The sequence below is a fragment of the Apteryx mantelli genome, chromosome 7 (genome assembly GCF_036417845.1).
Source record: "Apteryx mantelli isolate bAptMan1 chromosome 7, bAptMan1.hap1, whole genome shotgun sequence".
NCBI classification, from domain to species: domain Eukaryota; kingdom Metazoa; phylum Chordata; class Aves; order Apterygiformes; family Apterygidae; genus Apteryx; species Apteryx mantelli.
Window position 1 is genome coordinate 2,720,543 of NC_089984.1, and position 25,481 is coordinate 2,746,023.

Below are 25,481 nucleotides of genomic sequence, written 5' to 3' on the forward strand. Positions count from 1 at the left end.
GGCCATGGGCAGGTGGAGGGAAGAGCAGCCTCGCAGCACCCCTGCATGCCCTTGGGACAAGGTGTGCGGGGACTGTGGGCTCCAGCCCAAGTGCCTGTGGGCCATTGAGAGGCATGAGCACTGTCACTTGTCTGGAGCAGGCTAAAAGGGAGCCAGGCTTAAGTGTAAACTTGTGTATCAGTAACTCTGTGTGGGAGCTGGTCAAGGGTGACTGGTTCTCAACAGAAATGCAAAAGGATCCACTCACAGGTCATCCCTCTTCTATGCCTCAAGTTGCTGAGGCACTTAATGTCTTAGTCCCAGCACTGACATTAGTTGGGCTCCTTTCTGCTCTAACTGGGGCTTTGGAGTCAGGTTTTTCTTCTCTTTGCTGGGAATTGCAGTGGCCATTCTCAGACAAAAGAGAGGGTCCAGAGCCTGTTTTAGTAGCAAGGAACTTCAGGTTTTCACTGTGTTTTCTCCCTGCAAACCAGCAGGGAAGAGGAGGAGACAAACATGGGGACTGCCCAAGGACTACAAATCGTTGCCCGTGCTACTCCCGCCGCTAAGAAAAACACCCCAGGACACAGTTACTTTCAGTCTTTATTTGTATAAAAGCCTTCAACCTGAATGATATCAAAAGGGGGAGGACCAGTTTCACAACAAATGGCTCAAAATGGTCATAGGAAGGGTCATAAATTAATGGCTGTGGTGAAAACACTCCCAGGAAATCCCCTTTTGGGAGAAGAGTTAGTCAAATGGTAATTTCAGAGCTGAAAAAAACCCACTGGGGGCTGACCACAGTGAATCCAAACCTGGCTTGGACCTGCCAAGGCCCTGGCAAGACACCATTGTGCAGCTGGCCCCAGTTGCAGTGCTGCACTAATGCAGGAGGTGGCCCACAAGCACTGTCCTCAGAGCAGGCGCTGTCCCTGCTGTGGAGGGCTCTGAGCCTGGCCAGGCTTTGCATGGCAAAGCTGGGAGCTCCTCGCTGTGGCCCCAGCAGGGAAGGGCCACGAGGAGCAGGAGCTCTTGAGAGCCCCAGACCAGGGCCCAAAGAGCCATTTGGGCCAGGCATGAGCCACTACACTGGGTGCAGAGCCAGCGTGAGAGAAGCAGCAGCACCCAGGGTACAGGCAACCCCATAACAATCCCGTAACAACTAAGAATCAGAGCCAGATCAGGAGGATCTTCATGGAGAAGGGCAGTAAGAAAAAAGAAAAAAACAGGTCTTGTTTGGGATTTTCCTGGAGGGGAGAGTGGTCTTGGCACTGTCCATGTTCCTGGTCTCTCCCTATGATTGTGAGCCTCCAGCTCATGACTCTTTCTGGTCAAACCGTAAAGCTAAAAGTCTGTTAAGGCACAACTCAAACATCTGTAAACACTGACAGCCTCAAGGGAGGGTCCAGCAAGCAATTCAAGTACCATCGAAGCAAGATGCAGATGCTCTCGCTGTCCCACCCAAAGCGCTGGAGCCAGCAACTCCTCCATTGCTGTGGCGGATGCAACCTGGGTCACCTCCGGGCCGTGGGTGGCTTCAGGGCCACCTTTGGGGTGACACCTCTCTGAAACACAAATGGAGGGGTCAGCAGGGGAATGAGGGAGCCCTGGACTTCGCAGGATCCCCTCATTTTCACAGCCAGTGAGGTGGGGACAGGAGTGACTCAAGGTGATGGCTGAGTCATCTATGCCCAGTGTGCTCAGGGGCCACAGGAGGGGCCATGGTGCAACTCACCTGGGGCATGGCAGGGTCTGGACGTGGCTGGGACAACAGGGCTACAGGCTTGGCAGGAGGGACAGGAGGAGCTGGCGGCAATGGTGCTTCTCCTGTGGTGCAGCGGGGCCAGGCGAGCTGGCAAATGAACAAATGGCAGGGCAAGACACGGTGACACAGGCTCCTTCCCAAGGTGGATCCCCTTCTTGTCCCTCTCCCCAGCCCTGCAACACTGCCCTGGCCATGATCTGTCCTTGGCCTGACTCCCTGAGGCAGTAACCCAACAGCCCAGCTGCCCCCGGAGCTGCCCTGCTTCCCAGGCACCATCCCCAATCCCCTCCCTGGCACCAAACCCAGCACGATGGGAGCTGCGCCCTACCTCCTTGCTCTTCAGTGCCGGGAGAGGCTTGCTGGGTGGATTTGGCTTCACCTAGTAGAAGGAAAGAAACAATGCGATTCCCTTGTTTGAGTGACGCAGATCAGGGACAGGAAACCAAGCCAGGCTTTGAGGTAGAGGGACCATCCCAGGGAGGAGCGCAAGATGACACTGCCCACACGGCTCCTCAAGGCAGCCCCATCAGCAAGAACGCGCTGCACAGGGGACAGAAATGTCCCGAGCTGGAATTCGGGTTCCACCTCCAAAGCAGATATGGCCCCCAGGGACCCAAGTAGGTGCAGGGGATTAGGTAGATGGTTGGTTTCTTGCTGGACAGAGCTGTGATGACCCTGCCACAGCCTTGGCTTTGGCCAGTGGAGGGGGGTGGGGGTGGGGGTTTCATGTCCTTGCACTTCCCAAAATCTCACATTTGCACTTACCTCTCTAGGAGCCAGCAGAGGCTTTGCAGAGGCCGGGGGCAGAGGTGGTAAACAGAGCATTGCGACACCCTAGAGCAAAGGAGAATCAAAGAGCTGCTGCCTTGACTGAAGGACAGAGTGAGGCCAGTAGCCACAGAAGTGCTTGGAGAGCCTTTGTCAATGGTCACCACAGTCCTGGCACTGACAACTCCCAGGAACAAGCTTGGCAGACTGATTTCAGTGGTGGTTTTAGCCAGGGGCCTGTGCTGCTATGTCACATGCCAAGCCAATGCCATTCAGCACCTTCATCAGCAATCTGGGAAATCACACAGATGTACCCCACCAAGTCTGGGGGGTGTTACAAAACAAGGAAAGGTGCTGACAGCAAATGGCAGAGCCATGGGCTGGAGAGCTCAGTATGTCAGGCAGCAGAAAACCTCCGATGTCCAGCAAAAAGTGGCCAGTACTGCCCTGGGGCAGCCCAACCCCTGGCTCAGGGCAGGAAGGGCCAGGCAACAGTGGGTACATGGCAAACCATGTCCCAAGCTGTACAAGAGGGACATGGAGACCCTGGCAAGGGCCCATGGAGGCTGCCAAACTGGTCAGGGCCTGACCCATGAGGAGATGGGAGAGAGGTGGACTTTTTGGGTCTGGCCATGGGGAGGCCAGGGGGTCTGTGAGCAGAACCTTGTCTGCATGAAGGACAGACTGCCTCCCACCTGAAGAAACAAGTCTTAGAGGCAGAGATGAGCCAAGCACCAGCCTTCACCAGAGCTTGGCTGGTTCAAGCCTGGCTAAGAGTGACTTTTGGATGCACCGGGTACCATGCAGGGATGGATGGATGGTTACCTGCGAAGGCTGGCCTGGAGAGGCTGGAGACATCATCTGAGTGGCTGGCACAGGAGGCTACAGAGTCAGCAAAAACAAGGATGAGACATTGCATTCCCTAAGGCACCATGAAGGTGCCCTCATCACTTGCCACAGGCTGCTTGCAGCACGGCCAGCCAGGTCCGCTCTACTCTCCTACCTCTGGAGCTGGGCGGCTGGGCCTCACAGAGCGGGCACCCTGCAGGTCCAAGGTAGTGGTGAGCAGGCTGGGGCTGCCGATGTCATGCCGTGACAGCTCGCTCTGCATGAGCCGCTTCCTGCCACCCTCCTGGAACAGTGGGTTGGTGAGGCCACGGGCAGGACTGGTGGAGATTCGCCTGCAATGCAAAGGACCAACAGAGGATCAGCAGCTTTGCTCAGCCTCAGACACGACCTGCAAAGCCCCCATGGTGAAAGCCACCTATCTGCCTCAGCAAGGCACCCGGAGACTTACCCTTTCTGGAAGTATCTCTTCCCACCGCCTCTGATGAGCACAAAGCCTCCGCCAAGCAGAATGCCAGAGAGTGCCAACACAGCCAGCATGGCTGCCACAACTAGGCTGCTGCCCCCTGCAGAGACACAGCAGACGTGAGAATGGGCACCTCCATGCCGAGCATGCACAGCACTGGGACAGAGAAATGCCTGTGGGCACCTATGGCAACGGGCTGACCTCCACCCCCAAGCTCTCGTCCGCCTCCCAGCCCTGGCATGTGCATTCCCTGCCAGCTACGCACATGGGGTGCCGTACCTGTGGTGATCTCTGAAATCTTCTGCTCACAGTATGGCGCTGCCCACCCTGGTTCACAGTGACACTCCCGCTTGTGATTGCAAACCTGAAATCAGAGAGGGCAAAGTCAGAGCACATGTGCAAACCACTCCTGTGTGCTGTAGGAGCTGGGGCCACCACCCAAGCTTTATGCCGCCTTTTGAAGACAATGACCACTGCGAGCTGTGGCTGCAGGGAGCAGGGAGGCATGACCCATGAAATGACACAGCCCAGACCTACACACACTCCCACCACCAAGCACAAGGGACCTGCATCAGCCCCAAATTCAGCAGGGTGTCTCCTGCCCTCGCACTACATTCAGCTGGGGAAGGGTGGCTGGACACCCACAAGCAGGAGCAATACAGGAGTATTTTAAAGGGCTGAGCATACCCCATGGTTGTTGCATTTTGCAGAGCAGTTCTTGTTGCCGTAGACCAGGACATTCTGGCAGCGCCCGGCATAGCAGACCTGGAAGAAGGCAGGAGGCTCTAAGAGCAGAGCAAACCACCTCCAGGGGACAGAGCCCCCACCATCGGGTGCCACATCCAGCCAGGGGGTTTCCCAGCCACCCCAGCAGGGCAGTCTGCACGCTCACCATTTCCTCCCCGCACTTGGTGCCTGTGGGAACCAGCCTGAGATTGGCCACCATCCCGCTGGCATCATTATCTGTGATGGCTGCTTTGCATTTGAAGCGGCCAAACGAGAGGGAGTATGAGCCGCCGCCGATGACAGGGCTGGTGTTCTCACTCAGACACAGCAGGGTACCGCACTTTACATCCCTGCAAGAAGAGGCAGAGGCAGCTGTGAATGCAGGGAGCACCAACCGCCAGCCCAGGCTCTCATCCAGAGCACAAGAGAGGGGCCAAGGGCTCGGGACTTTGTTCCAGTCCCCCAAGGCTATCACCAGACACAAACCACTCAATTGCTTACTTAGGGCTGCAGGGCCTCTTCCCTGACTCGGTGAGGCAGTGGAGGTACAGGTTTTGCTCACTGTTGTGCTTAAAGCAGATGTCAGGAGCCACCTGGGCAGCTGCGGGACACACAAAGCAAAAGGATCATGCAGAGCCAGAGCCTGTGTCAAGCCAGCAACAGCTGGCGCAAACCACATGGCTCAGCATCAACATGAGAGCAGCAGACACCGTCCACCCCTGATCTCAAGATCTGCCTGACCCCACAGCTGCTCTCCCAGGTGCTGCTGGGCCACCTTCCCAAAGTGGGCAGAGAGCAGCCCTAACATCTCTGTTAGTGATGCATGAGCCAGCCAGCCATGGGATTGGCCTGCAGTCAAGAAACCAGCTCTGGGCACGACTGCCCTTTCTCCCCATGCATGGGGCGATGAGGGCAGGCAGCAGCAGGGTGCGTTACCTGCTCCCCAGAGCGCGCGGCACTGCTCGCTATGTGAGGGGCATGCCCCATTGTAGCAGTAACCATTCCCATTCTGGCACGGGATGCCGTTCTCCTGGAAGACGTCCTCCGGGCACTCAGGGCTGAGGCCAGTGCAGTGCTCAGGCAGGTCACAGTCATTCTTGCTGGCCCGGCACAGTGCGCCGGCAGCCTTCACCTGCACAAAAACCAGGATGTCAGCACCACCTCGACTCCCTCTGCACAACATTTCAGCCTGATTCAGCCTGCACCTGGGTCTGCCTGAAGTGCAAACCATCCCCCTGCACCCCCAGAGAGGGTGACTCAGGCATGGCAGCTTGTGGCAAAACCAGGTGAAAGCCCTAGCACAAAGACATTTGCTATTGACTGAGCTACTGCACAGATGCCACCAGGCCTCAGACAAGCTGTCCTCTTTGTTAGGTACGTCACTGCTCAAAACACCCTGTGTTTTACTTATAGCCTGGACTTGCCCTGGCTCTTCTTACAGCCTTGTCTGCTCAGATCAAAGCATTTCCCACATCTGTGCTTAGAAACCAATGCAGATATCACTTAACTTTCTCTCGGACAAATGAAACAGAACAATCACGTAGCTTTCCCTGACCATAAGTGATCTGTCCATATATTTTCTAAACCCTTCCCCATTTTCCAACTTATTTCACCTTGCTCCAGACCAAACAGAGCTGAGGTATCTGGACTCAAGGATGCCAGAAACAGAAGCTGCCTCATCTGCCGCACAGCAATTCTCACCCAGGATGGTGACTGCCAGTGTAGCAAAAGCATCAGATGGGAAACCTGACTTTCCCTCCAAACTGCTTGGTGCTTTTGGCCTTGAACAGGCTGCTGGGGGCAGGGAGGAGAATCTCCATTCTTGGATGTTTTCAAGCATCAGCTGGAGAAAGCCACAGCCCCACTGATCTGGTGTTGACAATGGTTGGTCCCTTCTCACCAGCACTTCTGTGATGTTCTAACTAACTACCATGTTTTCCCTCTTGCATCTCTGTCTGATCAGATCACAAAATAGCATCTCTGCAGTGGATCATGAAGGGGTTAGGAGTACAGGGAAAGAGATGATTTTGCAGGTGACACATCAGCTAGAGAGCAGCATGGTCTCCTGTGGCTCTCCAGGGCTCACAAGGTCCTTCAGGCTCTCCATCAGGCTTTGCATACATGTTGCCTCTATCAGGGAGCCCCCCAAGGCAGGATCATGCACCTGTCATCTCCCTTTTCCTTGCCAGCTCATCCCTTTTCCCACAATGGAAGCTGGAGGTACCTTGCAGTCCTGGCAGCATGCTCCACGGGCACACTCAGCTCCCTCTCTCAGCTGGCAAGTGGTGGCATTGCAGCAGCGATCGGAGCACTCCTGCAAGGCAGGAAGGGACAGGGACCAGCAACCGTTAGCGCTGTCTGAGCACATTGCAACTCTCCCACCCTCCCATGGGCTGCTCACATAGGCAGCAAACAGCTTAAATTTTGCACTACTGGGCAATGAGACTGGGGCTGCTCACAGTCAGGCATCCACTCTGGGTTCAATGGCCCTTCAGTCTCAGATACGAACAAGTCCTTGGAGGACTCAGCCATGACTACAGAAGCAAGATCTAATGGTTGTTCAGTTTTGGTAAGGGAACCACCCAAGAGCCTGTTTCCAAGTAAGTCTCATTAAAACAGACCTGTTCTTGAGATGAGACCAAAAAGGACCTGGTTTTGAGACAACAGAGCCAGGCAGTCTATAAAGCTGCTGCAGGAAGAGGAACTGCATGTGGTTTGAGTTCATGGGCCCAAGGACCAGGCCTTCTGTAGCCAGAAGACCAACAAGTATTGGTCTTGCTTTAGCTGCAAGCTCCCAAGAGTGAACCCCATTGCCATGAATCCATGCTGCAGGGAGAACAGGAAGAGTCTCCTGAAAGAGGGAGTGATTGAAACCATCTTGTAGATCTCCCAAAAGATCCTTTCCTTCTTCCTTTTTCAAGGGGACCCAGCCGCAACATCACCAGATACAGATGGCAGTGTAGAAGCCATGGGCATGAAGTGGCTCCTGACTGAACCATGGGGCAAAGACACAGCATCTTCCCAGTTCAAAATGCAGCAGTGATACATCACTGACTCTCTAAGGGACCTTGCACCATGTCAGAGATGGGAATATTATGTGTTTATGTTTATGTCACCTTTTGATTTGGGAAATGAAGACATGCAAATCGTAGCTCTTCCTCTGAGACACATTTGGGCGATGGAGGAAAAAGTGCTCTCCATTTTGCTTCTTTCTAAGGTACACTTTCAAAAGCAAACATGGCCATGCCAGACTCCAGGTGTAAACTATTCCTGCAGCCTCTTTAACCCCTTTACCAACAATAAACCAAAGGATTACAAAAGATTTTCAGAAGATGTAGGTTTTGGGGGGTAAACAGGCCCCACGTAGGCCCCTGGTCTTTGGAAACACCTTTTGGAAATCTCCACGAAGGAAAAAAAACATGAGGTATTCTGTGCCTAGCTGCATCGGGAGAGAAACAGCTTCCCTCATTCAGACCCCCAGAGCAGAGCTGTTACTGAGGGATTTATCCCAGGGAAATCACATGGCAGTTTGTCTCGAATCTTCCTATCACAATGCAATGATAAGCCTGAGATTTGGTGCTTCTAGTGGTGAGGAAAAGCTGAGCATGGCTTTTGAAAGAATGCCATGCCATGATGACCCCTTCCTGGGATCATCTTTTGTCAGAGGATATGCTGGGGATGTCTTCCCAGGGATATCCTTCCTAGGAACTCCCCCACTAACATCACAGACAGCTACACGCAGCCAGCACATGTCAAAGTTACCAAATATCTTCCACAAGGTGTCTTTCGGCAGGAACATAAGGAAGCACTACTCATCAGGACTTGCAGTGCCCAATGTCCAGGGAACACTTGCGTAAGCCTCACTGAGTCCTAATGATAAAGTTTAGGGTTCAGGTCCCCGCTGCCCTCCTTTGTTTCCGACCTCTCAGTAAGGATGACTGTACCTCTGGTGTGCCGCAGTCACACTGCTCTCCTCGCTCTACGAACTGGTTCCCACACACAGGCCCCCCATACAGCTCATCAGCCTTGGGGACATTCAGCAAGCAGCTGGTCCTGGGGTCTCCAAGGAACTGCCACATGTCGTGTTCACTGCAGCTGCTGAAGAGCTTGGGGTAAACCAAGCTTAGGGGGAAGAAAAACAAGTGGTCACAACCAGAGATAACAGCCGTAGAGCCTTTACAGCCACCATCCCAGAGAGCAACCCTCTCCAGATTCAAGTGTAGCTTCAAAGGTTCATTATTGAAGTGGTGAACGTTGACCTAGCCCCAACCGTCTCAAGAGCTTCACCCCAGGTCTCACTGGGACAGTACAGGGAGATATCTAGAGACATTCACTACCCAGGGATAGTTCCATTTCTCCTTCACTCACCCAACACTCGCTGCCATAACACATCCTCCATCAGTTTTGGGGACAGGACAGTGGCAGTTAGCAAAGTCTTCATCATGAGACATTCCCAGGTTGTGTCCCATCTCGTGAGCCATGGTGGATGCAGCACCAATAGGATTCTCACTGTGGTCCTGCGGAACAAGAAGTGGAATGAGGTTCAAACGCCTCCTTTCCACAGCATCTCTGCGAGGCCCATTGTTGGTTTTCAACAGTTCAGTGCCAGGATTTGCTTCTGTCTGCAATTCATTCCCTAACACTACCATGCCAGCATAAATGAAGATGAAAGCTGGGCCTGGTCCCACAGTCTCTGAAGACCTCCAGGCTGGCCTCTCAGGGGTGTAAGCCAACATATACGTATATATATAATGGCTACCCTGAAATGAAGCTTTTGTGGTCATTCTGGACAGCCATGGGTCCCACAGCCAACGGCTCATGTCCTAGCAAAGGATGCCATCCCTGGGGAGGGATGGAGAGGCTGAGGAGCACAGTCAGGATGACTGAAGAGCGATTGCAAATCATGTCCCAACCATCTGAAAGGCAGTGGAAAGAGTCCCGTGTCTATGGAGTAGCTCTGGGAGGCTCCCCTTATTGCTCAGGTATAGCAGAGGCCTGCACAGTGCAGGTGCCCAGTTCTGTCTCCACAGCCACCCTTTCCCCAAGGCCATGACACATCTTTCAGAGTCAGTCTCTCAAGGATCAGAGATGCCAGGGGCAAGATTTACATCTTTTTAGCCAGCCCTACGACTGTGGATGAAGAAAGCTGGAGACAAGTGGAGGTGAGACTTGCTCTGGAAAAAAAAAGGGGGGGGGGGAAAAAAAGTAGGGAGTGTAGTTTGGTTGGGCAGAGTCCAGCACCTCAGCCCATACATTTGCCCCTGCCTGATCATGGGACCACTGCTGCCGTCATGGAGCATGTCCAAGCAGTGGGACCTACCTGATTGACACCACCTGAGTCCCTGGTGCACATCGCAAGCTTCTTTGCAAGGCCTACGGTTGTTCCATGGAAGTCTATGCCCCTGTGGGAAGCAGACATGCCCATGAACACATGGCCCACATGCTAACAGGGGCGGAAGGAAGAAAAGGTGCTCAGGTGCCCAGGGACCATCAGGGTGGACCAAGTCCTGTCTGATCCCCTTACGTGATCAGCTGGGCATTGTCATGCTTCTTCTTCTTCAGCAGTTCTGTCTCACGCCAATGGAGGAAGTTATCCAGAGTCACTTCTGGGTTGGGACTCACAGTGATTTTGTTCTTGTTGTTCCACACCTCCAAGCCGATCAAGGCCACACGCAGGTGAAGAGGCTGATAAAGCTGAGATGGGAGATGCCCCAGAGAGAGCACTTGGATTTAAGCTGCACAGCAGAGGAAAGGTCCCATCTGCCCCAGGGAGCTGTGATTCAAGCCCAAGATCACCTAGTCGTGCAATATCAGACTGACACCCCAGAGCTACCACAGACCCTGCCACAAAAAAACAGGAGCATTGGTGACCAAGTAGACAGGGTTTACCCAGGACTGCCCTCTCCAGCTGGCAATGGCCACCTGAGGCAGTTGGTGCTGTTCTTCCTGGGCTGCCACAGTGACTGCAGGGGCTGTTCCCACACTGCCTATGTGACAGCGAGGCTAAAGCAATGAGAGCAGAAAGCTCATTCACCCACTTCCAGAGACTTCACCTGTGCTGGCACCCACGCCAGCTCACAGGTTGATGGGGGGCCTGCTGCCCAGAAGTTACAAGAATAATTTTGTCCCTGTTCCCTTATGAAGATGACTAACAGCTCAGAGGCAGTCTTTGCTTGCCCTTGAGAACCCATCGGAGAGCTGAGTCCCTTTTAATATCTGCTTTGCACACCTCGTTGGCCAGTGGATTTGGTCATTATCTGGTAGCCCACCCAATGGGCTTGAAATTTGCTCCAGCTCTGTCCTTTAACCTGCTCTGTTCTCTCCTCTTCTCTCCACTGCCATACTCATAGACTACATTTTTCACTTCCACAGTGGGAAGCCTTCCCCTGGAGGATATGGGAACCATGCTGACAATGTGGGGTCTGTGCGCATACAAGGAGGGCAGATCAGGGTCCCTGAACTCACCTTGTCAACGTGGTTCACGATTTCCTTCATGCGATTCTGCACCATGCGCAAGTCCTTGTACTTCCTGAACTACAGGAAAGAAATGGAGAGATTTCCAGGTTGCCTTCCACCTTCCTGCCACAGTGGAAGAGAATGAAAACACAAGAACCAGTTCACCCTCCCTTACCTCCTCGTTGTCCACAACCAAGACCAGCTCCACATACCGAGGCCCTTTGTGTAATGGAGCTGATTTCTGAAAAGAAAGAGAAAAATGAATGCAAGGAGGAGCTCTGCAGCTGACCATCCCATGGGATTTGTTAGATCCTGGGGCATCTTCTTGTCTTATTCAGGGTTAGTAGCTCTCCTAGCTCTGTTTCCCAATGTTATTTTGCTGGGTCTCTCAGACACCTTCCAACATACAAAGGAGACCTCCAGCCTGCTACTGCTGCAGGCACTAGAGAGGTTCTGCAGGTGTCAGCAGTATATGGGGAGCATCTGCATGGGATGCACAGGGCAGCAGAAGGTTCATGGGGTAGAAAGCTGTTCCCGTTGATGGTACAGGATCTGAGGACTTGTTCACACCAGAAGCAAGGCTAGTGAGCCTGGTAGGACCCTGTGTTTGGGCACCCAATTGACAACATTTCGGTGGGAAGAGGGGAGCATCATCAAGAGATGCAGTATGGTCCAATTCCTCTCCCAGCCTTTCACAGGCAGGTGCTGGGATCTTGATTCTTGCAAACTCAACTACAGCAAAGAGGAGCAATGTAGTTCCTAACCCAGTGATGGAGCTTCATGGCTGCAGCAATTTTTGGTTCGTGGTCATATTCCAGGGTGGCACCAGACTCTTGGCATGTGCCGCGCTTCATCCGCAGGTGAGCTGCTCTGTACACTGCATGCCATCCGGCCTCGTCCTCACCCAGGGGCTCCAGCACATAGGCAGTCTCATTTACCCGGAAAAATCCACTGCCAAAAAATGAGGGCAGACATCAGGTCAGGTAGGTGTTACATACACATCCTCGAAGAGAGAAACACCTCACATGATGCTGCTCTGAGCACAGACCGACAGGACATGTCTGGAGGCTGCACGTACCCCTGGGAGTACCTCTGATATACAAAATGTTGCTGCCAAATCCCAGCTAGGAAACCACCCATCGCTTTCGCTACCCACTCACAGTTCCTGTAGGCAGGATGGCAGTTTGGATGAGGTACAGGCCACACATGGGCCATGACAGTCAGGTCCTTCTGGCTATGTGCATTAAACCTAGTTACACTCAGTAGAAAACCCTAGGAAGCCCTTGGGGTGGTCCTTTAAGCCCCATGCAGCTGTACAGAGGTACCATGTGCAGGAGCTCAAGGTAAAGCCAGGGACTGGATACCTCAGGCTTGTTTCCCTGCAACCTTGCTGGGCACCCAAGGGCACAGCAAGGAGATGCTGCAGAATGGAGCCATCCTTGGACTTGCCAGGAGATGAGGAGCAATAGGAAACATGTTCAAAGAATTCACTTTTGGAGACTGTGGAAGTACAGGCTGGACAAATGGACAATTAGGGGGTGGGAAACCAGCTGAGCTGCCAGGCTGTCATGGGAGTGATCCATGGCTCAGCATCTGTGGATGGTAGCAAGGGCCAGTACTTTGGGCAGCAGAAACCTGCTGAGGTTCAGCAAGGAGAAGTGCCTGATCCTGCTAGGTCAGGTTTAACATGGTATTTGCCATGGCTGCTGATCAGCTCTGACCTTCAAGATGCTTTCTATAAGGTATTGCAAACTTGAAGGTCTTAAATCTGTAATATCAGCCATCACAAGTCTAATATATTGTAGTTTCACTCTGTAAAGTCAAGACATGTTAGCTACTTTATAGTGAAAATACACAGGCATGACTTACTGTGTCTTTCTGAATCTGCATTATATCTGCATGTCTACCCATCCCATGTCCTCTGTGCATATCACCTGGCCTCACTGTACATGTCTCCTGTCCTGCCCTTACACATCTTATCCTCCTACAACACATGCATATCACATGTGCCATGTGTGTACATGTTGTGCTGAGCCAGGGTCCCTGCAGAGACTACAACCCACACTTTCAAAATGAGAAAATAGCTGCCACAAAGCTCCAGCCTGACAACTGGTGTTTGCAGGACATCATTGCTACTAAGCACCTCCCCTACTTCAGGCACTACCTGCCCTTCTGCCATCTCTCCTGCAAGAGAGACTTGCCTCTTTTCTGGTTATTAGACATGATCTTGCAGTTTTTAGCTGTCAGCTAATCTTAAAAGAAAGAAAATAGCAGAGTACAAACCTTCCATGACAAACTGAGTAACCTTGCATGGACTTGGTGGCTGGGGTTACTCTGCAAGGATGCTCTCTGCCGCTAAACAAAGGGAGACCCAAGGTGGCTTTCAAGGAATGAGCAGCAGTGCTGCCTGCAGTATATGTCCATAACCCCCCAGAGTCCAGGGCAGGCAGTGAAAGAAGCAGGGCTGACAAGCAAGAGACAAGCTCCTGCCATAGTCTGGGGAGCCATCCCACAGCAGGCTGCCTGGGGACATGGCCAAGGAGATGTCTGTGCCAAATGAGTTTTCCTTAGGCCTACAGGAAATGAGAAGGCCAAGAACTGGCCAGACCCTTTGGCTCATCTTCCATAGTTCCTCACCAACTCTTCCAGAGACAAGATTGCTCCCACAGTGCAGCTCAACTCCTCCTCTTCCTATGCCCAGAGCACAGCACAAGTGGCTGACCCACTTCTGTATGTGCATGAACACTCGTTTTGCATGCCCTACATCCATGCAGACTGCGAGCTCCTCAATGTGAGGACTCTCTTCTTTTCCCTTTGGGGCCTCTACACTCAGCTCTCCTCTCCACAGCTCTTCTCCAGCCTCAGATCTCCATCAGCTGAAGTTGTTGCCAATGAATGGACCAGCGATTTCCCCTAGGTGACCACATTTTCAGCCTGCATGGCCCCCATGCACCCCACCCAGAGCTCCCTAGATGGGGGTTGATGGTGAGACACAGCTGGCCTTACGCACCTTCTGCCTTCCTTTTCCTTTATATAGGTGCTGGGCCATCAACTCTAGGAGCTAAGCTTGGGAGGTCACCACCTGACTGCCTGCAAGTAGGTTTGTGATTGTGAGCACACACTTTGTGCTGCAGATTGCAGCACCCTGGGCAAGTCTGCTCTGATCTGCCCCAGGGAGAAAGAATAGCTCCAGTCCCATCCTCGGCCCTGGCAGCTCTCTCACCAGGTGAGATAGGACAAGCTATCTCACCACCCAGGGAAGATACACCTCGCCATGACCTCCTGTTGTGCTCCAGTTTCCAGTTTCATCTACCCCAGTGTCATGACTCAGCTCCCCAAAACCGACAGGCTTAGCTTTAAAATGCAGTGTGTGTTTTCCTTCTGGGCTCTAAGCCACTGAGGTCATATATTCAGCATTCCCATCACCCAGAGGAAATGGATCTTTTTTTCCCCCCCCTCTGGTGAAAGCTGAATTCTCTTCTCCATCAGGACAGACCAGAGAAGTGGGGCTTTGTCACAGCGACTCACCATTACACACCGTTGACTCATTCAAGAGCAGAGCTTTGTCACACCAACTCACCCTTACACAGTGTTGACTCGTTCAAGAGCAGCACTGCAACGCGCAGAAAAAACAAACCATTGCAATGCCCTTCTGAGTACTGGTTTAGTACTGTCCGCCTGGACAAGCTGCCAGAGCTGATTCACTTTGCCTGCTTGCCCTTGCCCCATCCAGTGCCCTGGGTAAATCAAAAGTCCTACCTGAGTCCTTTGCAGGTGCTGATGCTTGCTGCTGAAATGGCATACCCCTGAACGTGGCCTTGATAAAAGCAATGATCCTGCAACAGAGAAAATGGACGTGTAAAGGCAATTTACACCATGCTGGAAACAGAGAGAAGAGCCAAAGAGAGAGATCCTGAAGGATGCAGGGCAGTGACCATCCCATCAGTAAAAATCCCCCCTCTTGGCAAACTCCTGTGCAACTGAAGTAGAAAGAGGGAGATTGCTGCTGGGTCTGGGAACACTGTTGCCAAAGCAAAAGGCAAGGAGACCATTTCTGCCACAGACTCAGTGGACCCTACAGGAGCTCCTCAGGTCCCCAGGGCCATCACGATTCAGCGTGAAGGCCTGTGAAAGCTAAAACACACACTTGAAGCCCATGAGACCCAACCAGAGTAACATCTCCTATCAATAAAAGCCTTCCCCCCAGGGGCTGTGACACTGCTTTCCGAGCCAAACCTACATCATTGCTGATTTTTCTGCTACCATTTCTTTGGCAAAAAGTGGTCTGCTCTAGTCACAGTCAAACCCTGTGAGAAATAGGTGTCACTAGCTGTGTCAGTGTGTGAGCTGGGGCTGGTAAAACTGTTGGCCATCTTCTTGGCACAGGGTGGAGGACAAAATGCCTATCAAGCTCAGCAGTCTGGCTCATGAGGTTCTTCCCTGCCATCAGTGCCTGTGGATCTAGGGAAGAGCTGAGGCGGAAGCACATGCTGACAAGGAGAGAGGGCAGAACCATGCCACATTATGTGCCAGCAACACCTCGCACTTTGCAACCTTGTCCTGCAGGTCCCACACTATCAGCAGGGCCTCCCTCACCCTAAAACCCACTCTTCCAGGAGCCTGCTGCAATACAAGACCCATACCTGAACATCTGGCTTCTCTATGATCTCCGTGCCATTGGCCGAGTAATGCGTCTCGGTGTAATGCTGTCCAAGCAACTCCCTGCAAGAATGAGAAAGGGGTGTTAGCAGTGACAACTTTTTTGGATAGAGGATGGGAAGGACGTACATATCACAGGTGGGCTCAGCAGCATTACGGACCTCGCAGGCCAAATCCTGCCTGCCTCACCTTTGGCACGGTGAGCCCTGGGCTTGGAAGCTGAGGTGCTCCTGGACATTGTATTTGGATACAACGGGCCCAGGACTTCACAGGGTATGTTTTTCAAGAAAGGAAAAATGAGGTATTTTTCTAGCAAGGATCTGGGCCAAAGGGATCTCTGCGGTTTAGATGCAGCAACCCCGAAATCCAGAGGGTCAGTGCCAGCCAACAGAGCCTATCCACCCTCATTCAAGGATTCCCTCTCCAGGCCCTGATGCTGTGACACCAGATCTCAGAGAAGTTACATTTGAAAACTAGTGTAAAGTGAGTCTCCCAGTCACCCCAGCCCTCCCTGCCCACTGGTACTCACTTATTCTTCTCCAGATGCAGAACATAGTCCTTGCCTTCGGCACGGATGCTGTAGAGGACATGGTCTGGATAGATGGTCTGCATGAAACAAAACAACAGCACAAACTCACCATTACCAGGAGCACAAGTTGCAAAAGGCCTTTTTGCCCAGATACAGCCCAAAAAGCACATGGGGTCTGCACACACCTGATCAGGAAGATCACTGTGGGATGGGGAGCCCCTCTTGTCACTGCCCAGAGGCAACGTACACACTCACCCCAAAGGCATCCAGCAAAGACACAGGAAATCAGAAGGAAAGGAAGAAAGTACATCTGCAATAATGCAAACCCCCAACGCATCCTGAGACAAAGAACGAGTCACGCCAGCAATGAAACAGAGAGTCAGCAAAGGCTTATTTCCCATGCCTGACACATGGCCACAGACAGGCACACAAGAAGCTGAAATTTCATACTCATCAGTCACAAGAGCTCCTTTTTTGGGACTGTGTTCAGCACTTACTCACAGGCAAAACCACAAAGCTCTCCGGTGCACAAATGCTTTTCTCGGCAGAGACTTCCTTATCTCTGACTGATCTAACATCATGATCTCTCTATTGAGAGTGGACTTAATATTATTTTGTATCGGATACCTCACAGCATCACCAGAGTGTTGGTGGAAGGGACCTCAAGGAGTCTCTAGTCCAATCTCCTGCCACCAGCACTGGGTCAGGGTGGCCAGGGCTAGGCCCAGCCGAGCCCTGAAATCCCCAGGACAGAGACCTCCCAACCTCCCTGGTGACCTGTCCTAGAGTTGCTCCCTCTCCGGAGAAAGAAGTGTTTCCTCAAGTCCTGTCTGTGCTCTCTTGTGATCCCCATCCCTGGATGTTGGGCTAGAGATCTCCAGCCATACCATCTCAGCGGGGCCACTGGGAAAGACTATGATCCCTTGTGTGATGCTCCATGTCAGGCTGTGTCCTTGGCACCATGCGGGACCTCCTCACCTACCACCTGGGACACTGCACCTGAGGGCATTTCCTCAGCTCTTACAGGATCCTAAGGTGAGGGACCAGGCAAAAGGCAAAACAACAGCTCCCACAGGGCTGGCATTCCTCCTGGGTGAGGTGTTCAGCCTCTCCCCAAGGAGGATGATGGTATCTATTAGCATATGAAGGCTCAGCACTGCCCGGAGGTAATCTACAACCAGACGGGAGCTGGGGTTAAGTGGAAAGTCCTGCTGTCTCAGCACTGCAGTCAGAGCCAGCTAGGTCAGAGAAAAGGATTTTCCTGTGAGTCAGTTGCCCTAAATTCCACCCGTTTGTGTTTCCAATTTGAAGCGATGCTTGGAGCGATAGGCTCCTGGCCACAAAACATCCTCTCTGCATGCTGAGTGAGCCACAACAGGTTTTCTTGGAGGTAAGGCACTCCAGGCTGCAGACAAGCACGTCCGTTGCACAGCCGGCTGCACAAGCGTGTTGTGCTGCTGCGAGGAGCTGTTGTGGGTCCCTGACACATTTTTCTCTTATGAACAGTGTCTCACGTGTGACGTGGCCTTCCCTTCTAGTGTCCGCCAACAAAATGATTCTTTGTTATTGTTGGCAGTGCCAGAGCCAGAAAAGGCCCTAAGAAATTGCTGAAAAGCACTTGGAAGGGGGTTGCGGGTCAGAGGGGAGAAGAGCAACTGTCTCTTGGAAAGAACCGCAGTGCAAGTTTTAAAAAAAAATAAAAAACACCCTGATAAAGCTTCCTTGAAGCACCTCCTTCCTGATTAGTGAGGGCTTTGTAAGCATTCCAGATGGGAAGGCTTTGAAAGCGCAGGCGACTCAGTTCTGCCTCTGCCAAAGCCTCAATAACCCCATGACAGTGCTGAGCAAGCAAAGACAGAGCTGTGGCCACAGCAAACAGGGAGACAAGGGTTTTATTCTAGCTAGTCTGATTAAGAGGAGACCCAAAGAATTTGCAGAGGACTGGGACATGATTTCTCTGTCCCAGCCCAGCAAAGGGTATTTCTTCCCCTGGTGGGAAGAGACCACAGGTCTCCCTAGGACAGTAGAGATGGGGGCTCACCACACCAGGTTGGTTCTGCCTCATGCTGGTTATCAGCAGAGCTGCGTCACTAAAGAAGAGAGAAGGAAAGTGGGTCGTTGGACCACTGCCATCTCCTGCTCCAGCTCCAGCCACACATGTCCACCTCAGTGAGGAGGAACCAACTCAGCTCCTCTGACCCCGATACACTCACCAGGCCAAAGAGTCTCCTTGCCCCATCCCCTTTCCCCGGGAAGGCTGCACGCAAGCATGACCCTGTCCGACACCCAGGCTCCAACTGGGGAACAAAAGGGACCCCACAGCTCCCTGCTGCCCTGTGCTGCTGCTCCACTTGTTCTGCTAAGTCCCAGTGATTCCTGCAAAGCACTGAGCTGGGGCTGGCAAGAGCTTTGCTGCCTCCATCCAGGCAAAGGATTTTTTCTTTTTGCCTCAGCTGGCTTTGGGACATGATGAGGAAAATCAGCAGTGATGTGTGAGCGCAGGTGCACTCAGGGAGAAGTCAGCAGCTTGTGACACTGGGGTCCTATGGCTGGAAAAAAACTTGTCATTTAAAAACATCTCTTTGAAAAGCTAGAGCATGAGGAAAAGCTAGGTGCTTCTTCCATAGACTGAAGTGTTTAACTACAAAATCTGAGAAGCCACCTTTACTCAGCTTCCTTGAGTAACACTTTTTAACAAACTGTTTCAACCTAGTATTTTTTGAAGGTCCTTCTCTTGCTCTGTTTTCAGGTCCCTTTACATGGAGAGCCTAGGTTTCCCGCACACCCTTATCACACCCTGCCATGCCCCTGCTAAGCAAGGCTGATGACTCAAGGTGGGAGGGCACAACCATGCCCTTGCTGAAGGCTGGTATCTCAGGCGATACTTTGCTGCAAGAACCAGGTTTCACTCAAATATCTCATTTCTAACCCTGCATGAATGTGTCACTGTTGCAGGACTGAACATTTTCATTTAAGCAAAGTCTGAAGAGTGGCAGCCTACTTAAAACCTCACCCGCTGCCCAGACCCCACATTTCCTGACTGCTCTGACCTCTTCTGCACCAGAAACAAGCTCTCGGTCCATGCCTTTCCCACCAGGTGACCAGAGGCACCTAACACCAAGCCATAGGAGGAGCTGGAACAGCAAATGCCCTTCCAGTCAGCCATCTCCATTTCAGAGAGGGGCTTGTTGATGGACAAACCCTGTTGAGAACCATGTCCCCAGCCAACATTACTAAGAAAGCAAACTCCACTTTGGAGGAAGAAGGAGGAAATGGTTTGAATGGCAGGAGACTTTCTACCCTTAACACATCAGGTTTGGGAGGCCCAAGGCATTCCCAGGTTGGATCCAGGTGAGACCAGGCAGACACCACAGACAGCAACCCCAGGGACATGCAGCTCAAGACAGCACGTCCCCTCCCACGCTGCCACGTGCCCATCTATATGCCACAGAGCACCGTGCCCGTGGAAAGCAGAGGGACGTGCAGTTCGATGAGCTCTCTTTTCCGTGGGATCAGTGCAGAGAGAGAGACATTCAACACGCTTGGCACCAGATGGTGTCTCTAAATAGCCGGGAGAATGTTTATCTCGTGGACAAGTTTAGGTTTCTAGAGCAGAGAAAACAGATGCTTTCAGGGAGTGTTTTTGAATCTATTGAATCCCAAACGAACGTGCTGTACTAAGAGTTTACTAGGAAATAAATGTCCTCAACCTCCCAATCTCACCAGGTGCTAAAGTTAATGCTTTTAAGTCTTAAAAAATGAATCCATGTGTTTAGCTGAATTTCACTTCTTTTAAGGCAATGAGGAAAGCATCCTTGAGGTCAAGACCACAATCCCAGGAAGGCCAACTCCAAGTGCTCAAAACTCCTGAGTCAAACCCCATCCCCTCCCCCAAATTACAACATTTCCAAAAAAAAAAAAAAAAGGCACTGTGGTTCTTTCATGTGGGTTTCTGGAACTTTCTGATTCATGTTTCCCTGCCCCAAAGGATGAAAAACAAACTTAAGAAAACACAAAATGAGAAATGCCTATATCTCAATGAGACTCCACAAACCAATACTTAAGAAAAGAGCAGACATCACAAGATCAGCGCAAGACTGCAGGAGGCAGCAACACTGCCAAATGTCTCCAAAGAAAGCATGAAATAGGCTGCTCCCCACTCTGAGATTTCATCCGGCTATCAGCAGTTCCTATTTTGACCCAAAACAATCCAGGAAATCTGATCTGACGCTTTGAGATCTCTATCGTTTGGGATGGGGGCAATGCAGAAAATTTGCACCATGTCATTCATCCAGGCTAAAGGAGGTCCAGCTCTGAGCCTCGCTCTCTGCCGCTTGTATGCCAAGGACACCTCGTCAGCAGCTGCAGAGAAGGAGGTTTCCAGCAGTGGGCCAAGGTGCTTCGCTCAGGTCATTGCTGATTTAAGCATCAGCTGGACGCTCTGCAAGGCAGCAAGGGCAGCTGTGTGGAGACGGTCTGCTTGGATGTGTGTGGTTCAGGCTGCAGGTCCCAGTGGTTAAGCCACAGTTTCCCCCATCCCTCACACCAGCGCTGCCTCTACCATGAACCAGTCCACAGAGCTGAACCAGCAGAAAATTCTTTCCTTTCTGATTGGGCTTAGTTTCCTGCCTGTTTAGCTCCCTGGCATAGCTTTTCAGGATGGGACCGGGGCAAAAAGCCAGCTGGGTTGGCTCAAACCATCAGCCTTAACAGAGGCTTAAAATAATGGGGTGCTGGCTCCCCTCTCCAGTCAGGCAGGCAGCTGAGTACCTGGCATTTGAGAGGCAACACTACTCACGGATTGTGCAGAGAGGTCCCTCTTCCCCCGAGCTGCTGGCACCCTGCGAGGCATCACCGTCTCATACTTCTCCACATGGGCCAGCTTCTCCTCTAGGCTGGCAGAGACACCTGGAAAATTCAAAGGGCGATAGTTTCAGTCATGCTCAGAGCTGGGATGCATAGAAATAACTGTGACAACTGGGGACAAAGGCATCTCCAAGGTGGCCAAAATGAATGCACAGCAGAGAGCAGAAAAAGCAGGTCAGGTTCTGTGGGTATGCTTCAGCAAACAGCCTGAAATAACCGCTGGGAACACAACCCACTGACCGGCTCCAGGGAAACCTTGTGCCTGATATATGTGGGGCCACAGCAAGTCCAGCAAAAGGAAATGCACATTGAACAGAGGAGAAAACCTTAGGAAGAAGCGAAGGGTTGTGCGATGATCTGCAGTGTGCCTTCTAGCAGAACACGCTGTGCTGGTCCCAGCAAAGGCACCACTGCAGATGCCCCCTGCCAGTCCTCAGCACTGCTGCCTGGCACCAGCACCCACGGGGTGCTCAGCAGCACCCACTCCTAGGACCCTACCCCAAATCTCTGGCTATCATCCAGTCCTGGGTAGTTACAGGACAACCTCAGATTTATTTTTTCATGTCTAGCTTCTGGGGCTGCAGAAAAAAGCAGGAAAGCAGACTCCTTAAAGGCTGAAAAATGTACAAAGACTCTGATGCATTAATAAACATGGAGGTTTTAAGCTCCCAGTCTCGACGTCATGGTGTGTGATTTGGGGTCTGGCAACTCTCTGGGCTGTGTTTTGCAGAACGACTTGTGTTCCAGCTGGATCAGCCCCCTCCTCCCCCCACATTGTTCATGCAGCAGAAAAAACAGAAATCCTCAACAGTACATCTCCTTAGTAGCTTTTGTTGGTCTAAATCAGGGTTGCTAGGGTCTAATCTCTTGTCTGGTCTCCCCCCAAGCTTGTACCAACACTGGTGTTAACGAGATTGCATGAGCCAGTGCAGGGAGCTGATCCAGCTGAAAAACAGCTCCTTTTTTCCCAGGGGGGTTTGTCTGCAGCTGGATCGGCTTTCTGGCTCTGCTCATACTGTGGATGCAAGGGAAGGCAGGGGAATGTGCGGTCCAGAGGTGGATAAGGCAAGACCAGGCTGTCCCAGCTTCAATCTTCTCTAGCAGCTCTGGGACTGCAGTCTCAGCCAAGGGCAAGGGCTGTGGATCCATATTACACCTCTGCTAGGTACAGTTCATCACTCCCAGGCTTTGTGAACAACCAGTTTTCTAATCCACTCTTTCAGTCTCAGAAATCAGAAACTTCTCCCTCCTCAAGGTGACAAACCATTCAGACCCACAGCAAGCCTTCCCAGGACCCCCAAACTGGGACCTCACATAGCAGCCATCTCCAGGCACCCATCTGTGGCCAACAGCACCCACATCAGCTGGTGAGAGGCAACTGGCAAAGCCCCCCTGGCAACGGTGAGGTAGCATGCAGGGATCACGCCGGAGCAGACCGCTCCATCTGTGGGTGCCTGGCGGCCCTCGCCCACGGTGCCTGAGCGGGAGCCAAAAGCCTTGTCACCACCCCCTCGGCGGGCTGAGTCACGGTCCCCCTGCCAGCATGGCACAGACTGGGGATGACAAATTTCCCTCTCTCGCTGAAGGCTGATCTAGGTGCAATTACATAATCCCGCAAGCCCCATCTGCTCGCTGTGCTCCAGAGCTGAACCATGACTGCACTGCCTGGCTGCCCCAGCACGGCTACAAGGATCACCCCAAAAACTGGTTGGGCAGATGAATATGGTCTTGCTCTGAAGAGCACCCATGAAAACGGCTCTTACTCCTTACTGCTGCTGCTTGGGCTATGGGGTTGAAGTCTAGCATTGCCCGGCTGTGATCAGACCTGTGCAGGTCTGATTCTTGCTGGACAACTGGAGCCAAGACAGGCTGGAAACAGGGCACGGCAGATCAGAGGGTAGAGATCACTGAAAGCACCGTGCCCGACCCTCCACAATGGGGAGCACTCGTCCCTCTGCAGTGGGGACCACTGCAAGCAGAGTCAGCTGATGGAGCTTTCTCCAGCTGTAGGAGACAAACCTGGTGCTTGGACAGCTGGGGGAAGCATCTCAAAGCCCATTTTCGCCCTCAGCTGATGTCAGGAAGAGGATGACAATGATGAGAGTGTAATTACCCTATGAGCCTGACACCAAGTTCAATCTCACAGACAAAGCAGCTGAAACCTTTCCGAGCAGCAACTGCCCCGAACAGCCCACACCTCCTCCAGTCAGCAATCCCGCTCCTGCCTCTCCACGCTCCAGAACATCACTGATACTAAGCCCTGTGCATCTAACCTGTGCAAACAAGTGCCTGCATGCACCCCCCCCCCCTTCCAAATAATTCTTACGGAAAAAATTGCACCACAGTCCCTTGAATCCCCGGACATTATGCTCGTCGGGAAAGCATCCTCGGCAGGCGGTGGCGTACAGCCTTATTCTCCTTTTGAAAGTAGGGTTTTGATGCACAAAACCAGGCTGTGATGCCCTGGAGGTAGTACCACGAGGTTTAGCTCGAGCTCCACCTGGCCGGCCCTTGGAAAGTCCCGGTAGAGCCCCGGTGGCAGCCGTCGGAGGGCGGGCTGAGCAGGGCAGGCAGCCCCAGCAGCTCGGGTGTCACCGGACAGCTTCTTTGCCTCGAGCCCAAAAGTTCGCACCCGAATAAAAAAAATATCATTTTTAAGCCCGAGGCGTTTCTGGGAGAAAATAAATCGTTTCTCAGAGCCCGGCTCGCGGTGCTTTCGCGGCTGTTCGTAAGCAGTGCGGGGGGGGGGGGGGGAAGCTGACGCGCCCGGCGCGGCTGCCCGCAGGTCTCCGGCGGAGCCGCCCGGCTGCGCCGAGCCCGGGGAGCGGGAGGGACCGCGGCGGCCCCGCCGGTGCCTTTGCGCGGCAGCGCCGAGCCCCGCGCCGCGGGAGCCACTCGAGGGTCCCGGCCCGACCCCCGGCCCCGGCGCCCGCACTCACCGTGACGGAGCAGCAGCAGCAGCAGCAGCAGCGGGAGGGCGAGGGCCGGGGCCATGTCTCGGCGGCGCGGCCGGCGGTGCCCACTGCGCCCGGCCGTGCCCCGCCGTGCCCGGCCGCCGGCAGCCCCCGCCCGCCGTGACTCACCGCCCGCCGCGAGACGGGACGGGACGGGACGGGACGGGGCGGGCCGCGGCGGGGCGGGCCGCCCCCCGGGGCTGGGGGGCTGGTGGGGGCTGGGGCCGCCCCTCCCCGGCGGCGGGGGCGCTGTGCGGCCGCCAGCGCAGCGGGGGGGGGCACTAGGGCACTGGTGGGGGGCGTCCGTGGGGTCTATGTCCGTGGGGCACTGGGGGTGACGGCCAGCACGGGGGGGTGTGTGACCGTGGGGCACTGAGGAGGTGTTTGTGGAGCATTGCAATTGCCCGTGGTGCACTGGGGGAGCCCGAGGTGATGGAGGGGCTGCGGGGGGTCTGGGGTTGTGCGTGGAGGTGTCCACTGGTCACTGCGGGGGTCCTTCCTGGCCCTGAGGTGACAGAGAAGCCAAGGGCACAACATGGAGCTGAGCTGTAAGGGGACCTGGGGGGACCAGGGGGCATTGGGGAGTATCAGTGAGGCATCAGGGATCCTCCCTGGCCCCAAGACAATGGAGGGGCTGGGGGCACCATGTGGGGCAGAGCTGGGGGGACCACTGGGGGGACCCTCCCTGCCCACGAGGTGATGGAGGGGCTGGGTCCAAATGGTGGGTGCCGGCTGGGGCTGCAGCAGGGCAGGGCGCTGGAGGATGGGAGAAAGGCAGCAAGGGGGGCTGGCGGCTATCTTCTGGGGCTCCAGGGGAGAAAGACAGAGCCCAAGGGACACCCACGGGGTTGTGCTGCACAGCCAGTGCTCAGGACACAGAGGGGGCAAGTTCAATAACCACAACAGAGACCCCAGGTCCCCGAGGGGAGAGTCGTGACAAAGACAGTCACACTTGGAAGTTTGTCCAGCCTCCAGCCTTATGACCCTCCAAGGAGGGAGATTCCTTATCCCCTTTTTGAGCCCTTTGCACCCAGCCTTGTAAACATCGCAGTGCTTTTCCTCTTCTGTAAATTCAGCCCCCAGGCACTTGGAAGTCACCATCCTTTTATAACTGTGGTTTAGGTGGTAGGTGACCATAGCATTCCTCTGCACATCGTCTTCTTTCTATGCCAACACTATTTCTTCAAAAATTTTGGAGGTCATGTTTCCTAAGCCTCTTCCTGTGCTTCTGGTGAGTTCATATGGTTTTCACCCAGTTGTGCTCCCCACCTCTGATTTCACTGAGATCTCCTCTTTACCACATGGTTAATTCCTGTTTTTCCCTTACCCACAGGCTAGCTAGCAGAGGGAGTAACGCAGAGACTTGGGGACAGTGTGCAGAAAGATGCCTCTTAAACACTGACTTATGATACTTTCACTGTGTTTTGGGCCAAGACCCATCAGGAAATGAAGCTGTTGTAAGGCTCC

At 53.3% G+C, this 25,481-nt stretch overlaps 1 protein-coding gene across 1 annotated transcript; it reads right to left on the reverse strand.

Annotated features, from left to right (window-relative positions):
- Positions 1 to 586: 586 nt before the first annotated feature.
- Positions 587 to 24,054, reverse strand: ADAM8 (ADAM metallopeptidase domain 8). Its single transcript, XM_067299631.1, has 25 exons — positions 24,000 to 24,054; positions 20,993 to 21,102; positions 16,195 to 16,271; positions 15,650 to 15,728; positions 14,766 to 14,842; positions 11,771 to 11,957; positions 11,182 to 11,247; positions 11,016 to 11,084; positions 10,075 to 10,244; positions 9,871 to 9,952; positions 8,919 to 9,067; positions 8,495 to 8,672; positions 6,775 to 6,864; positions 5,487 to 5,682; positions 5,052 to 5,151; positions 4,717 to 4,900; positions 4,512 to 4,589; positions 4,104 to 4,188; positions 3,810 to 3,924; positions 3,516 to 3,693; positions 3,338 to 3,394; positions 2,510 to 2,578; positions 2,073 to 2,123; positions 1,715 to 1,831; positions 587 to 1,544 (listed from the first exon to the last, which is right to left on the reverse strand). Exons 1-25 carry the CDS (start codon positions 24,052 to 24,054, stop codon positions 1,494 to 1,496), a joined length of 2,670 nt encoding a protein of 889 aa, XP_067155732.1. The 3' UTR covers positions 587 to 1,493.
- Between the last annotated feature and the right edge of the window lie 1,427 nt (positions 24,055 to 25,481).

Bases quoted from the DNA above. Each gene is read 5' to 3' on its own strand.
- ADAM8 (XM_067299631.1), bottom strand. From the start codon at position 24,054: ATGGCCCCGGCCCTCGCCCTCCCGCTGCTGCTGCTGCTGCTGCTGCTC. The intron at 6,865-8,494 runs GTACAGTCATCC...CCTGCCTTGCAG, and splicing joins GTGACTGCGGCACACCAGAG to GAGTGCTCCGATCGCTGCTG. The intron at 4,590-4,716 runs GTGAGCGTGCAG...GCCTTCTTCCAG, and splicing joins CCAAGTGCGGGGAGGAAATG to GTCTGCTATGCCGGGCGCTG.